Consider the following 16,471-nt stretch of genomic DNA (forward strand, 5'->3'; position numbering starts at 1 on the left):
TGTTTTGTTGGAGAATATTCTCATGATGAGAATCTCATTGAGAATTTTAGGCTTTCACAAATTAAATAAGGTATTCTAGCTTTGCTTGACTCTTCTGTTGTGCAAAATTAGATTTGAACTCTGCACTTTGAAGCAGCAAACTGATTAAGACCAAATTACTATAGAGGGGTTGCTAATACATAATACAAATAAAAAAGGCCTTGTGCTATTAAGGGAATCAAAATGCTGATAAAGTCCAGTTGATAAATTCAGCTTCTATTGTGGATCTGGCAGTTCCTGGTGTAATGTGTCAAAGTTCGCAGGTGACACCAAGATGAGCGGTAGAGCAAAGTGTGCAGAGGGATAAAGATAGTAAATGAATGGGCAAGGGTCTGGCAGATGGAGTTCAATGTTGATAAATGTGAGTTCATCCATTTTGGTAGGAATAACAGCAAAATGGATTATTTAAATGGTAAAAAATTGCAGCTTGCTGCTGTGCAGAGGGACCTGGGTGTCCTTGTGCAAGAATCACAAAAAGTTGGTCTGTGGGTGCAGCAGGTGATTAAGAAGGCAAATGGAATTTTGTCCTTGGGAGGGAGTTCAAAAGCAGCGAGGTTATGTTGCAGCTGTATAGGGTGCTGGTGAGGCCACACCTGGAGTACTGTGTACAATTTTGGTCTCCTTACTTGAGAAAGGACGTACTGGCACTGGAGGGTGTGCAGAGGAGATTCACTAGGTTAATCCCAGAGCTGAAGGGGTTGGATTACGAGGAGAGGTTGAGCAGACTGGGACTGTACTCGTTGGAATTTAGAAGGATGAGGTGGGATCTTATAGAAACATATAAGATTATGAAGGGAATAGATAGGATAGATGCGGGCAGGTTGTTTCCATTGGCAGGTGAAAGCAGGACTAGGGGGCATAGCCTCAAAATAAGGGGAAGTAGATTTAGGACTGAGTTTAGGAGGAACTTCTTCACCCAAAGGGTTGTGAATCTGTGGAATTCCCTGCCCAGTGAAGCAGTTGATGCTATCTCTTGAATGTTTTTACGGCAAAGATAGTTAGATTTCTGAACAGTAAAGGAATTAAGGGTGAGCGAGTGGGTAAGTGGAGCTGAGTCCACAGAAAGATCAGCCATGATCTCATTGAATGGCGGAGCAGGCTCGAGGGGCCAGATGGCCGACTCCTGCTCCTAGTTCTTACTTTCTTATGTTCTGATGCACGGGAAAGTCCAACCCAGAGATGTTGGGCTGGATTCTCCGATTTTCAGGCTATGTCCTGATGACTGCGTTCCCCGCTGTTACCAGACTCCTAAACGACCCTCTTATGGACTGACCTCATTAACACACCCTGTATGCTTCATCCGATGCCGTGTTATGTAGTTACCTTGTGTTGCCCTATTATGTATTTTTTTAAATCTCCTTTTCCCATGTACTTAATGTCTGTTGAGCTGCTCGCAGAAAGATACTTTTCACTGTACCTCGGTACATGTAACAATAAACACAAATCCAAATCCAAGGTGGCGTTTTACGACCGAAATATCGGCGCAAAACAGCCACCGATCCTCCGTTTGGTGGGGGGGGGGATAAGGCAGACAGGGTAGAGCACCTGACTCTAGCTGCCGATACGGGCGGAGAATTGCATGGTCCATGGCCGCGCACGATGGCGGCCTACTACGCCGGCTGCGCCATGCAACATGGTGCTGGCTGCGCGCAGACCCAGCCTGCCAAATAGTGTCCCCCTTTGGCCAGGCTCGCAACCCCCGGACCATCCCCCAACAGTGCCCCCAGCCCCTGCCAAAGTCTCCCCTACCCGTGGGCAGGTTCCCACCCGACTCGCGGCGCTGGACTCCATTCCCGACAACAACTAGCATGAGAGACCCACACCGTTGGGAACTCGGCCGGTCGGGGCGTAGCAGCGTGGGGAGTCCTGAGGCCGTCGGGTAATGTCCTGAGGCCGTCGATACGACATGCGCCGTACTCCTAGAGGACATCACTTTGGAGGGGGCGGAGCATTGTGAAAGCGGCACGGCCCCTGATTTTGGTGTAAACGGGGATTCTCTGGCCGATCGCCAAATCCGATTTTGGCGTTAGAGACCAGAGAATCCCGCCCATTATATTCCAATCACTCCCAAAATCTGAGGGCTGGAACCTGTCATGTGAGAGTACCTTTAAGAAATGGGTGTTTATCACATAGCTGTAGTGGATGTACCTTTAAGAAATGAGTGTTTGTCAAATAGCTGCAGTGATGTCAGTGTGGGTGGAGCTGGGCTGTCTGTCTGCTTTACTTTCGCTTTAGGCTGGCAGCTACAGGGTGTGTTTGGTTTTATTTTGCAGATTGGGAGCTGCATTCAGCAAAACCAGGTGTAATTCTGATTTATTTCTTCATGAAAGGAATGTCTTCAAATCACTTGCTCATTTAAAACTGCTCTCAGTAGAGAATTTAAACCTGATGTCAGTGTTGAAGACGGTATTTGGCTGATGGATGTTGCAAGGAAAGATTAAGGATTATTATATTGTATCTGTGGGGATTATTGGTGTTGATAGTTGTTAAGATGTTTATTGTGTGTTTAAAAATGTTAACTGGATTCACAGAATAAACATTGTTTTTGTTTTAAAATACTCTTAGTTCTCTGTTGCATCACACCTGTTAAGTGCGCCCTTGTGCTCCCCATAACCAAAATCTATTTAAAGTTATGGTTCAGGTGAACTCCATGATACACTTTGGGGTTCTCTAACCCCTGGCTCATTTCAATATTATTACAGTGCTGTCTCTTGGGTGCGTTAAATGAATGCCTCTAAATCTATCAAAGCTAAAGGCAATTTGAGGTTGGGTTTCACAGTTTTACTCCTTTGACTCCCACCCATTGGGGAGGGTGTTGATTGCCCCATAGAGTTTATTATTTGATGTTCTGACTTGCATGAGAAATGGTTCTGTTAAGCAAGAGATGTTCTTGCACACTTAATGGTGACTTTTTAAATTCCGGCGCCTGTTCAGGGAGGCTGTTACGGGAATTGAACCGTGCTGCTGGCCTGCTTTGGTCTGCTTTCAAAGCCAGCGATTTAGCCCTGTGCTAAACAGCCCCTATATTTGAACAATTACCCCTCCCTGCTGCAAGACTACTCAGCTTCTGGGCAGGGTGACCATTCTTGAGCCTTCCTGCCTTGGACATAATCGGTGAGGAGAGTTGGGAAGGCAACAGGGCTCCACTCTCTGCCTTCCCGCCCTGGTAAACCGAGTCCCCTCTGCCTGAGATGGTGGTGGTGGTGAGGTGGGGGGGGAGGGGGAGGTGTTGCACGAAAAATAGAATTCCACGCTTGGTCCCAGAGTTGTCTTGGGTGTTAATACATTTATGCAAAATTAACATGTGTGTACACACCAGCCAAGAGTATGTGAGGCTTTTATGTACACAGGCTCTGAAGTGCAAGCCATTATGCTGAAAACAAAAATTGGACTAATGGTATTTGGCCATTTCATAGCTGATGGGTTCTAAAGAGGTTATTTAATTGCCATCCATGACTTTTGGTGAATTTTTCTACCGGCTTGGGAAATGATGAATAGCAGCCACAAGTTAGTTGTGATTGCTTCTTGAAGGAAGGTGCTTAGCTGTTGCGGTGTGGCTGCTTCATTTTCTATTTCTAATACTTTTGAGTGAATGAAGCAATATTTGAGAAACTTGTCAAGCTTGCGTTTTAATGTAATCACTGTGAAATTATTGTATTTCAGATTAATGCACCAGAGGTCCAGAAGAGGTTTAATAAAGTTTCAGCTGTGGCAAAGGGATTTCTCACTCGGAGACTGATGAAAACCGAGAAATTGAAACAGCTTCAACAGACGGTAAAGGTAAGAAACTCCATTGAAATTACAGAAACAAAATCATAGTCATAGAATCATGTGACCATTCGGCCTGATGTGTCTGTACTATCCCATTGCTTTGTTCTTCCAAAAATATCATTTCAAATTTCTCCTTTTCTGGTATATTCTACGTTTTCTTTTAAAAGTTTTAGCCCAATGGCATTTGTTTCAAACTTTTATGCTGACAACAATTTATTTTACAGAGACAACCATTGCAATAGATTTTCAACTTTCTGACGATTATTTAGAATATTTTAATGTCACCACTAATGTCTGCTTTTGTTGAAGGATACCTTGGAGTTTATCAATAACTTACAGACAGAAGCCCCATTGAAAAGAGGTGCAGTTTCATCCCAAGATGTTTCACTACACGAAAGAGTCATTGCACAGGTACCGAATCAGATTGCACAAATTTATTATTAAAGCAAGTTCCGAAGAACTTATATTCGACTTGAAACGTTAACAATCTCTCCACAGATGCTGCCAAACCTGCTGAGTTTTTCCAGCATTTTATGTTGAGATTGTATGAATTTATCGAAGTGTATAAGGGCAACACCGTAGCACAGTGGTTAGCACTGTTGCTTCACAGCTCCAGAGTCCCAGGTTTGATTCTCGGCTTGGGTCACTGTCTGTGCGGAGTCTGCACGCTGGTGCTCTGGTTTCCTCCCACAGTCCAAACGTGTGCAGGTTAGGTGGATTGGGCATGATTAAAAAAGGTTAGGTGGGGTTACGGGATAAAGTGGAGGCGTGGACTTAAGAAGGGTGCTTAATCCAAGAGCTGGGGCAGGCTCAATGGGCCGAATGGCCTCCTTCTGAACTGTAAATTCTACGATCTATGATCTTTAAGGTTTGATTCCTCTTTTCTAGTTACGGGCTGCCCTTTATGAGATCCACGACATCTTCTTTGTATTGGATCCAGATGAGAGAATGCAAATTTTGTGCCACGATCGGGAAATTCGCAAAGAAAAACAACTGAGACAAATGGTAAAGTTCATTATGGTTCAGTAAAGAAAGCATTTCTATACTTTAAATGCTAAAATGTTCTTTAAATGCAAAAATATTACTTTACAAAAAAAAATAATTAAGAATACCCTGTGAACTTGCAAAGCATAATCTCTTCTGCGCTACTGACTTGATTTTCCAACCAAATTACAAGGTTGATTGATGGGAGTTATGGTAAGAGAAGCAAGGAGATGTTTTGTGAAAGAGATTGGTGGATGTCATGGGTTCTTGTTGAAGTCTTTAATGCAGCTACCATGTTGGTTGAAGGATTTTGTAACTGAAAAAAATTATTTTGGGTGTTCTTCTAACATTAGAGGTGGGATTATGGGGATAGGGTGGAGGCTTAAGAAGGGTGCTCTTCCCAAGGGCAGGTGCAGACTCAATGGGCTGAATGGCTTCCTTCTGCACTGTAAATTCAATGATTATATGATAGCTTAATGCTAAAGGAAAGTAGTACAGCACTGAATTATCTAACTCATGGTGTAAACCATTAGTTTTTTTTTCAACAATTAGTTTGAAAGAAACTCCATTATCATGGCAAGAAGGTTTGTTGATGATATCCCAAAGAATTGAGCAATAAGTTGGTGCTGTGAATATCTCTGTGCTCAATCCTTTGTTCAGGTGCAGCAATATGGAAATAAACTGTTAACTGAAACTAGTTTCAGCCTTACAAATTGATTCGCTGTGCTAAATTTTACTTCGGTGAAATTGGACTATGATTTGAGAAATGAAATCTTCCAGAACAGAATTGTCTGCAGGAGCTCAGCTAACCAGGGAGCAGTCCTCAATCCTCTGCTCACACCCCCACAGTCTTGTACAGTACAGATTGGTCATTATTCCACATACTGTAAGGGCCCTTCCTCTTGATTCCCTTATTCCCCCTTTCTTTATTGTTCCTGTTATCATTTTGATCCATGAATGCTTAATGAACATGTATCTTTAAGTCGAGTAGGGGAAATGCAGAACACGAAAGTTACAGCAGAGTACGCTGTCCGAACTTTGGACAGCAGTACTCAAACCTTTCAACTCCCGAGAGATTATGGGACTTGATTCGATTGGTTGGCTGGTGGCTAATGAATTGGCCAAAAGGCCGTATTGTGCCCGGTAACAGGCAGTGATTGGGTCCTGCCTGAGTGGGATGATTTTCAGAGAGCCAGGGGAAAGGCAGTTGGAGGCCTGGGCACTTGGAGGAAAGGACCTGCTCTGAAAAGCTGCTGCATTTCTGAAACTGCAGAGACCTGAATGAATCTACAGTGAAAACCATTACAGACTGGAAACAAATCTCAAACTGAAAAGCTTGAAGGAAGGTGTGCTAGAAACAGCCATCTGAAATAAAGACTCTTCTTACTTTACTTGTTATTTTACACCCTTCTCCCCATGTGTGTGTGTGTGTGTATATAGAGGGTGGGGCGAGTTTAAGTAGGGGGTTAGGAATTAGATAATAGTTAACCTGTTATAGTTGCAACAGCATGTACAACTCTTTCCTCTCCCACCCCACTCGCGACACACGGAAAACTCTTAAACTAAAGAAAACAAATCCGAGCCTGTATTAGCGCCTCTCCGACCCAGGCAGGAATCTCCAGGAAGAGCGGAATGCCAGGATTAGTCAAAAAAGAAACAGTAACTTCATTGTAGTGTTAATGTCAGCCTACATGTGACACTAATAAAGATTATTATTAAAACACAAACAAGGTCCAACAACGTACACCTTCGCAAAAAGTACCAGGGATTGAACAGCATAACTTCATAAGAAACCGAGCACTGCCTCTCCAAGGGAGCCCAAGCCTCGAGAAGGGGGACAGTCTGGAAATTCCATATGAGACCATTTGGAGGAGGGTGACTTATTCCTCCACCCAGCCTGACCTCCAGCCAAAGAAAGATTCTAACGATGCTCAGCCAAAGAACTCAGACTTGCAGACGGGCCTACCGCTAATAGGGTACTATCTCCCCAGTGAACCATATCACAAAGGAGAACAGAGCAGGAGCCCCCAAAAGAGGGCATGTCCACCACCCGCCATGCCCTCCACCACCCAACAGGTGCAGCAGGTGGTAATGAAGGCTAATGGTATGTTGGCCTTCATTGCGAGAGGTTTCGAGTATAGAAGCAGGGATGTGTTGCTGAAATTACACAGTGCCTTGGTGAGGCCACACTTGAAGTATCGTGGGCAGTTTTGGTCTCCTCTGAAGAAGGATGTTCTTGCTCTCGAGGGAGTGCAGCGAAGGTTTACCAGACTGATTCCAGTGATGGCGGGACTGTCATATGAGGAGAGATTGACTAGGTTGGGATTGTTCTCACTGGAGTTCAGAAGAATGAGGGGGGAATCTCCTAGAGAATTATAAAATTCTCACAGGACTATACAGGGTAGATGCAGGGAAGATGTTACCAATGATGGGTGTGTCCAGAACCAGGGGTCACAGCCTGAGGATTCAGGGTAAACCATTTCGGACAGAGATAAGGAGACATTTCTTCACCCAAAGAGTGGTGAGCCTGTGGAATTCGTTACCACAGGAAATAGTTGATGCTAAAACTTTGAATATATTCAAGAGGTGGCTAGATATAGCAATTGGGGATAATGGGATCAAAGGCTATGGGGAGAAAGCAGGACTAGGCTATTGAGTTGGATGATCAGCCATGATCGTGATGAATGGCGGAGCAGGCTCGAAGGGCCAAAAGGCCTCCTCCTGCTCCTAGCTTCTATGTATACCCTCCACCACCCAGCACACCCTCCACCACCCAACACACCCTCCACCACCCAACACACCCTCCACCACCCAACACACCCTCCACCACCCAACACACCCTCCACCACCCAACACACCCTCCACCACCCAACACACCCTCCACCACCCAACACACCCTCCACCACCCAAAACACCCTCCAGCATCCAACACACCCTCTACCCAACCCGGATAAACGCAGTTACAACTGCCCTAAGCTACTCTAATTAAGCTTCTACTGCCGCTACCCGTGCAGCCGAGTAAATGTAGAAGTGCAACCGCAAAAAAGGTTAGATATCCGAGGATTAACACGCCTGGGCATGCACCAATACAATCTTCTCTCCAACTCCAACAGCACCAGAGGTACCAACCATGGAAGAGAAGAGAAATTCTCTGGGATATATAGTCTGTCCGAACCTTCATCGGAGACGAGTGATGATTGTGTAATCCCAAAATAACAAAAATACTAAAAAAGAAAAACACGACACTAATAGTTTTAAAGGAAGGTTTTCATCACCCACAATGTGGATTTATGAGGCCATACCAACCACCTCGACATCAAACCACCACCCTGCTGAGGCGCTGATCTACTCTGTAAACAAAGTAAAAAGTACCTAAAAACACTTTACTCCCTCATTGTAAACAAAGATTACACCACACATATACAAACAAAACTAGGTAAATACTGCACATCCCTCATGTTCTATTCCCAACTCAGGATAACGGGCGAGAAGCCGCTGCTCATGTATCGTACACCCGCATCAGGAAACAAGGTAATCACCTGAAATCAGCGATGAAATCACAAGTTCTGGATTATTGATGAACTGCAGGGTTATATCACCATCCTTGGAGCTTGGAAAGGCCAAAGCCATGATAAGGTTCTCAAGCAACATCCAGGATCCATCTGGAGTTTCACCGGAGCCCCTACCCCTCCACTTGTTGCCTTACCGAAGCCCTGGTGGTGAGAGACCTGGGGCCTGGCGGATGGCGAAGACCCATCATGCCCGACTGCCTCCAACCCTTCTCGACGAACATCAAGGACAAAACAATGTAAGACCAGTGGCCGGAATCCTTGACCAACCTCACGCCTCAAAGACCGGATACAATATGTTCCATCGAACTCAAAACGACCAGCCTTTAAACCGAGATTGAGAAAGCGTGGCAGCAAGTTTCCCAATTCAGCTGGGAATCATCTCCAGCTCTCCTCTGAAGACCGGGCACACGAGCACTCCCTGTGCGGCCCCATCTCCCCCAATCGACCAGCATGGTCAACATGCTGCTGTGCAGAGAGACTTGGGTGTGCTAGTGCATGAGTCCCAAAAAGTTGGTTTACAGGTGCAACAGGTGATTAAGAAGGCAAATGGAATTTTGTCCTTCATTGCTCGAGGGATGGAGTTTAAGACTAGGGAGGTTCTGCTGCAATTGTATAAGGTGTTAGTGAGGCCACACCTGGAGTATTGTGTTCAGTTTTGGTCTCCTTACTTGAGAAAGGACGTACTGGCACTGGAGGGTGTGCAGAGGAGATTCACTAGGTTAATCCCAGAGCTGAAGGGGTTGGATTACGAGGAGAGGTTGAGTAGACTGGGACTGTACTCGTTGGAATTTAGAAGGATGAGGGGGGATCTTATAGAAACATATACAATTATTAAGGGAATTGATAGGATAGATGCGGGCAGGTTGTTTCCACTGGCGGGTGAAAGCAGAACTAGGGTGCATAGCCTCAAAATAAGGGGAAGTAGATTTAGGACTGAGTTCAGGAGAAACTTCTTCACCCAAAGGGTTGTGAATCTATGGAATTCCTTGCCCAGTGAAACAGTAGAGGCTCATTCACTAAATGTTTTTAAGATAAAGATAGATAGTTTTTTGAAGAATAAAGGGATTAAGGGTTATGGTGTTCGGGCCGGAAAGTGGAGCTGAGTCCACAAAAGATCAGCCATGATCTCATTGAATGGTGGAGCAGGCTCCAGGGGCCAGGTGGCCTACTCCTGCTCCTAGTTCTTATGTTCTTATATACAGCAGCAAGATTCCCACAGACTGAAGCTGAGCTCCCACCTGGGAGATTTCCCCGATTGACCGACAGGATTCTCTTCTCCACTTCATCCATTTTCTTTAGGATTTCTCTCATTTCATTAATGTGAGCACCAAAAAGCTGTGCCAGGGAGCTGAGGTCGTCATCCACAACTTCACTTACAATGGCGCCCACCATCTCGCGGCAAGATATTGCTGCCTGCCCACCAGTGACACTTCCACTGTGCACCGAGCCCCACCCTGATTGCCTCAATCAAAGCAGCATTTTCTTGACTTGATTCGGCACCCCTTCGCCAAAGTCTAGCCAGAATCTTCCAGGAATGTAGCACAGGTCATACACACCAGAATCAAATAATTATAGGTTGTGCATCGGGATTTTTTTTAAAAAGGATTAAAAAATGAATAGCGGCAGAGTTCACAAAAACACAGCCACTCCTGCGCTCACATCATGTGAACCCCTCCCCCTCCGCCGCTTTGTTTCTGTTTCTAACTTGCTGCACTTGGATTGTTAACTTTGCCCATACATTAAATTAGGAACACGTTTTCATTGCACTTTAATTTTTCATTGAATTCAAAACTTCCGAAAATTTAGGACGATATTGAGGAGATGATAATTCCATAAAAATGTTATTGCACAGACTTGAGATTATCGTGTTATATAATCTCCAAATAAAGAAGTGATAATTGTCACGTATCGGTCCATGTAGCCATATTAATGTTGCTTTAAGGTAATTCATTGCACTTCTTTGTCTTTCCTGATATTCAATTGGCTTTTGCTCTTTCCCGACAGGAGAAATGGAAGAGCCCGAAAGAAAGAGGAGCCCTTTCAGTTGCGACCCAGAGATCGTTAGATAGAAAAAGACAAATTAAGTAAGTTCCACTGTTGTCGGGTGACAGTAATTGTTTATATAATTGTAACTGATTAAAGTTGTTTTGATATCTTTGAGCTTGGTGCAAAGGGGAGAAGTATGGAGGGGCCCAGACTCTGGAATTTTATAATCACAACGAGAGGTTTTATTTTGGATGTTGCTCATACAACCCGATGGAAAACTAAAGTCTGCGCAAACACTCTGCTGTCGTCACTATAATTCACGTTGTTTCACCTTGACTGCCGGACTTTCGTATTGGCTGCAATATGTCGCCGTATCGTTTAAAATGTTGTTGGTAAATTAGATGCATTCGATGTGGGGCTGGAGGATTGGAATGGGTATGCAGAGCTCAGTGATACTTCCGAGCAAATGGGAAATTGGGGGAAGACCCACCAGACATTCTCCTTCTGACCACCTGCGGGGCCCAGGTGTTTGGGATCATCCGCCGACCGGATTCCAGGTCTTTAGATGAACTCGTACCAATGGTTTCGGACCACTACATCCGCAAACCGTCTGATAATGTAACAATACCGGTTTGACACGGCAATACGCTCCCATGGTGAGTCAGTGACAAACTTTGAAACTCGTTTGTGGTGCTTTGCTGACTACTGCGCGTTTGTGTGCACGTGCGCGTGCGTGCGTTATGGTATGCATTGCTTGGTTCACCCTTCCGTTCGTACTCCATATCGGTCGGGGGATGATCCACGTTGCAAGCTGGTGGCGCAGTTTGGTTTTCGGGCGTTACCTTGGCTGGGCGTGGTGCTTTGCCCAAGGATGACGGTGAGAAGCGGCCGCCGTGCCTCCATTGTAGTAGAGTCTCGTGAAGGTCAGGGCCGCCTGGCATGGCACAGAGCACGCCGCCCACGAAAGCAGCCGAGGTCACCCTGGACAAGGGCTATGCCTGTGGATACCCAGGAGGAGGAGGAGGAGGATGACAACTTTTTGGCAGCTGCATACGGGAATCATAGCCGCTGTCTATGTGGGATACCAAGGCTCAATTGGTTACCTATATAGGGGAACCTTTAAAAATAGAGGCTGTTTAGCACAGGGCTAAATTGCTGGCTTTGAAAGCAGACCGAGGCAGGCCAGCAGCACGGTTCAATTCCCGTAGCAGCCTCCCCGAACAGGTGCCGGAATGTGGCGACTAGGGGCTTTTCACAGTAACTTCATATGAAGCCTACTTGTGACAATAAGTGATTTTCATTTTCATTTCATTTCAGAATTGTGGGGCCACTGTGGCACCGGTGGAGTATGGACAGCAGCCAGTCGACTTGCCGCTGGTGGAGTATGGACAGCAGCCAGTCGACTTGCCGCTGGTGGTCGTGTGTGGTCCAGGTCCAAAGTTGATTGACAGGGAATCTTTCGAATGTTCTCTGCCATTCTTTAAGATGTGTTGGATAAATATTCGGAGGTTTACCAGGAATGTCTGGGCAGGATTAAGGGTGCTGGAACCACAATTATGTCAATCTTACTGCTCAGACCCGGTACCTCTGGGCCAGGCCGGTTCCTAAGGTGGACACTGAACTGCAATATTTACATGATCTGGGGTCAACCGACCCGTGCAGTTTGTGGAATTGGCAGCACCGGTGGTGCCAGTGATCAAACCTGATGAAACTGTCTGGCTATGTGGGGACTTCACTGACAAACATGGCTTCACGATTGGACCGCCTCCCGATACCCCGGGCCGAAGATCTATCGAAGATCTATATGCTCTGTTAGCTGGGAGCTCTTCATTTATGAAGTTAGACATGAGCCATGTATATCTTTAAAAAAATATTTCCCAGTTAAGGAGCAATTTAGCGTGTCCAATCCACCGAACCTGCACATCTTTGGGTTGTGGGGGTGAGACCCACGCAGACACGGGGAGAATGTGCAAACTCCACACGGACAGCTGACAGAGCTTGCCAAAAGTGGCTGTATACCTGGATGACATTCTTATCACCGGCTCCACGCAGCAGGAGCATATGGACAATCTCCGGAAGGTGCTCCGACATTTTGCCCATTGGGTGTCCGTCTAAAACAAAGCAAATGTGTTTTCCTTGCCAAGGCAGTGACCTACCTCTGATACCTCGTGGATAGTGAGGGGCTTCACCCAGTCGAGGGTGAAGTCTGGGTTATAAAGGGGTTCCACCCCGCGGAACGACACTGAACTCTGGTCTTTATTGGGCCTTGTCAATTATTAAGGCAAATTTATTGCAAATGCGGCCTTCCTGTTGGCCTCGTTGCATTATTTGTCGCGGCAAGACCAGGAATATGCTGCTGGGGCACGTTCCAAAACAAGACATTTGTGGCTGTGAAGAAGCGCTGATTTTCCAAGCAACTCCTGACCCAAAAGATCCTTGATTTTGGTTTGCGATGTTTCCCCTTGCAGCATTCCGGTGGTGCTGGCCCATGCGTGGGATAAGAGCATGGAACACGTCATCGCATTTGTCTGGATAACCTTGGTGGACGCTGAGCGCCTGTCCTCGCAACTTGAGATGGAAGGTCTGGTTGTCATCTTTACAATTAAAAACTTACATCAATACGTGTATGAACGGCATTTCACTATCATAACGGACCACAAGCCGTTGTTCTGCCTATTCAGGAAGACAAAAGCATCCCGCCTATTGGGTCGGCAAGGATCCAGGGATGGGCACTAGGTGCGAGTGACAGATAATAGCACACCTTTTGCCATCAAGGGGTTTGCCGTTTTTATGCGGCAAAATGGCATTCACCACACCCGCACTGCGCCATATCATCCTTCCTCGAATGGACTGGCTGAGTAGGCAGTCCAAACATTTAAGCAAATGGTTGGTGTTTTTGTATTCATTAACGCACAAGGCTGCATGTGAGCACTGGGATTTCTCCAGCTGGACATTTAATGCGACGACGGCTCCGGACTTGGTGAGTTTCGATTTTCCTAACCTAGGGACCAAGGTCGAGCGGTGGCAGGAAGCGGGGGGCAGGAAGCGGGGGGAAGGAAGCGGGAGCAGGAAGCAGTGAAGAGTTGCCGTGGTTCTGGTATGTCGGGACGAATGGTTCACGCCAGGGACACACTACTCGCCCAATATTTCGGAGATAGCGAGTTGTGCCTCCCGGGCGTGGCGCTGGAACAGACTTCCCCGGTATCATTTAGGCTCCGAGTCCAGGGAAAGACCCTTAAACACATCACACACTTTACCAGGTTTGAGGTCGCCTGTGGGGATCTTCCACTGACGATAGAGCCACTGTCATCGCAACATGAGCTACCTGGGGGTATGGGCCCAGCCGCCTGGGTTGTCACAATCAACACTGAGAATACTACGACTCGGTTCCGATGTGGACACGGAGGTAACTGCACTGGCAGACAACAGTGTGTACGGCACAGAGGTCCCTGTGGTTCCCCTTTGGCGGTCAGCCAGGAAGTGGTGTGCAGCTACCTGTTACACTCCACCCGATTCAGATCCACCGCAAGTGGATGGTCAGCCATGGGCTAAGCACAAAGCCTCCGTCAGTGGCGTCTGGGGATGGGGGGGTGGGGGGTTATAACCCCCATGAGCATCATAGGGAAACCATCGTTGATCTCCCTGTTGGGTCCATGGAATACAAGCTCACTGAGTAGGGGGAGGAGGTTTACAATCTGGGGCTGTATAAGGCAGGGGATAAAAGCAGGTCCAACCTGGGGCCTGGTGAGACCTAACCTCCCAGCAGGGTCTGCACTGGGAGTGTAAAGTATAACTTGTATATATTAAATAGATTCATTGCCGTTTTGCTGAGTAATCTCTTGTACAGAGTCAGACAACTTCTGAATCCTCGTTCCCACAGCTCGTTTAGCTTCACCACATGTGTGTTCGCTGCAGCCCAGAATCTACCCCTTCAGCTGCAAATATGTTTTCCAACTGTAGTTCCTCTGTACTCACGGTTGTAGTTGTTCTTTAAAAAAACTTTCAGCATCCGTGGCTTGCTTTGCCCAACCTGTATGTGGAAGTCCGATCCCAAAAGTCTTTCTCCGTCTTGACGTCATCTCCAATTTAGTTGACGATTTTTTTCTTTCGCTCCGTTATGTTTTTTTGCCTCAATCCTTGTAGCCAGTTTTCTCTTTTGTTATATGTTTGAATTTGGCAGAAAGAGAAAAGATATAGAGGTGCCATACTTGAATAGGATGGGAATAGTGGGATACAGGCCCCAGAAGTGTAGAAGGTGTTACGTTCGACGGGCAGCATGGTCAGCACAGGCTTGGAGGGCCTGTGCTGTACTTTTTGTTCTTTGTGCCCACACTCTCGATTCCTACCAACACACTGAGAGGTTTTATTACCGAGGTTGCTCATATAATTAACTGAAACCCGTGCAGACACACTGCTAACTTCACTGCAGAGTATGTGGCGCTGCACAGGCTGTGGGGCTGGTTTACCATAGTGGGCTAAACAGCTGGTTTGTAGTGCAGAACAAAGCCAGCAGTGCAGGTTCAATTCCCGTACTGGCCTCCCCGAACAGGCGCCGGAATGTGGCGACTAGGGGCTTTTCACAGTAACTTCATTGGAAGCCTACTTGTGACAATAGCTATTGTTATTATTACCAGCAGGGATGTATTCTCTGACACATAACAGTTGTAATATTTGATATTTAAATAGCTGAACATATAGTTTGCACTTTCTTTCAAGACCCAGCGCCCAGGTTATAAGAGTTGGTGACAAATACGCTTCTCCTGGTTCCTGCAAAGTCAAGTTTGGGAGATAAACAACCAGGTTTGGATTAGGAAATGATTGTCACCTTTTAGAAGCTGGTCAGAGTTGTCTTTTATTTTCAAGGGCTGCTGAAATGGGGATAACCAGCAAACAAAAGTCCAACGTGAAACCGAAGAGTTCCTCTGAAACCAGGTAAGATCAGAAAGAAAAGCAAAATACGCTGGATGCTGGAAATCTGAATAAGGTCAGATAGAGATCTGTAGTGTAAAGCCGTTTGTTGTACAAAATAAAATTGCACCTTATCCTGCTTACTTACAGAATTCTTCAACCAAGCCAGGGGCAGAATGCCCCAGTCCAAAGACTACTTCACAGACAAGGGTAAGGGACAGAATGGTTTTGTTTCAGTTATCTGATTTATTTCAACTTTTAATTGTACAAGGAGAATTTCTAAAACATCGCACATCCTAGATGACAAGCTAGTTATTACAGAAACCTCAATTTTGAATGCAACAGTAATTCTACAAAAGTAGGTGTACCTGGGTAACATTGTTTATGCAGAAATGTCTTTTTGCTTCTATTTTCTTAAATGTATTTTCATTAGATTTTTAAGTTTTATACAGAACAAGAAATGGTTGCTAGTATAAGAACGAGCAAGACAGGATGACTTTAGAATAACAGACTTTATAAACTAGTGCCTCCATCTTTAATACTTGATCGATCAGAAAAAAAAATTATGGGGAGAAAGAGGATACGGCCGTGTCAATGAGATAGGATAATATCCCAGGCTGCACGCCTCTATGTACTCGGAGAACAAGACTTACAATATGGCTCAAGGGAATGACAAGAAGCATCACTGAACATATCTCCCAGCCTCCAAATGCCTCCATCTCTCCGAGTATCAAACCCATGAGACCTGGTGGAAAGTCCAGGTTGCCCTGGATAGGAGAAAGAGCGGACGTCAGTTTAGATCTCGCTCCGAGTGGGTGGGCCATTATCCGCGCTCTAAAATATTAACAATAATAGGATTTTCACACCCAGCAGAACCTGTCCTTCTGTCCCCATAAAATGATCAGACCTGCAGAGGGTAAACTAGCCATCAAGGATGGCCACCTCCCGATTACAAAATGGACACTTGCAAAGACTGCAGGGAAAATTGGACAATGCTAAGAAACAAGCAGGTGCAAGCTCTGTCTGTTGATTAGAACCTTAAACGCTCAGACAGGACAGAAACTACCAAACGATTTACATACTAATGAGCCATCTCTGGGGACAAAAGGGAAATATTTAGATGCACAATGTTAGGACAGACTCCCCGGCGCCAGAAGAAGCTAAGACAAAGCAGACTGACAGTCACCAGGACATGCCCAGCGATCAGATGA

General features: G+C 45.9%; 1 protein-coding gene across 5 annotated transcripts in view; it reads left to right on the top strand.

Moving 5' to 3' along the window:
* The window catches only part of LOC140394528 (centriolar coiled-coil protein of 110 kDa-like), a 96,350-nt gene that overhangs the window by 47,079 nt on the left and 32,800 nt on the right, over positions 1 to 16,471 (top strand). For 4 of the 5 annotated variants that reach the window (XM_072481880.1, XM_072481882.1, XM_072481883.1 and 1 more), the window contains 6 exons: positions 3,703 to 3,819; positions 4,120 to 4,221; positions 4,699 to 4,815; positions 10,371 to 10,450; positions 15,216 to 15,284; positions 15,411 to 15,470. In XM_072481880.1, the coding sequence (XP_072337981.1) occupies positions 3,703 to 3,819; positions 4,120 to 4,221; positions 4,699 to 4,815; positions 10,371 to 10,450; positions 15,216 to 15,284; positions 15,411 to 15,470 (545 nt within the window). Of the gene's footprint in view, positions 1 to 3,702; positions 3,820 to 4,119; positions 4,222 to 4,698; positions 4,816 to 10,370; positions 10,455 to 15,215; positions 15,285 to 15,410; positions 15,471 to 16,471 lie in introns of those variants that run through there. The other variant, XM_072481885.1, reaches the window with a different exon arrangement.

The sequence above is a fragment of the Scyliorhinus torazame genome, chromosome 17 (assembly GCF_047496885.1).
Source record: "Scyliorhinus torazame isolate Kashiwa2021f chromosome 17, sScyTor2.1, whole genome shotgun sequence".
Taxonomy (NCBI): Eukaryota; Metazoa; Chordata; class Chondrichthyes; order Carcharhiniformes; family Scyliorhinidae; genus Scyliorhinus; species Scyliorhinus torazame.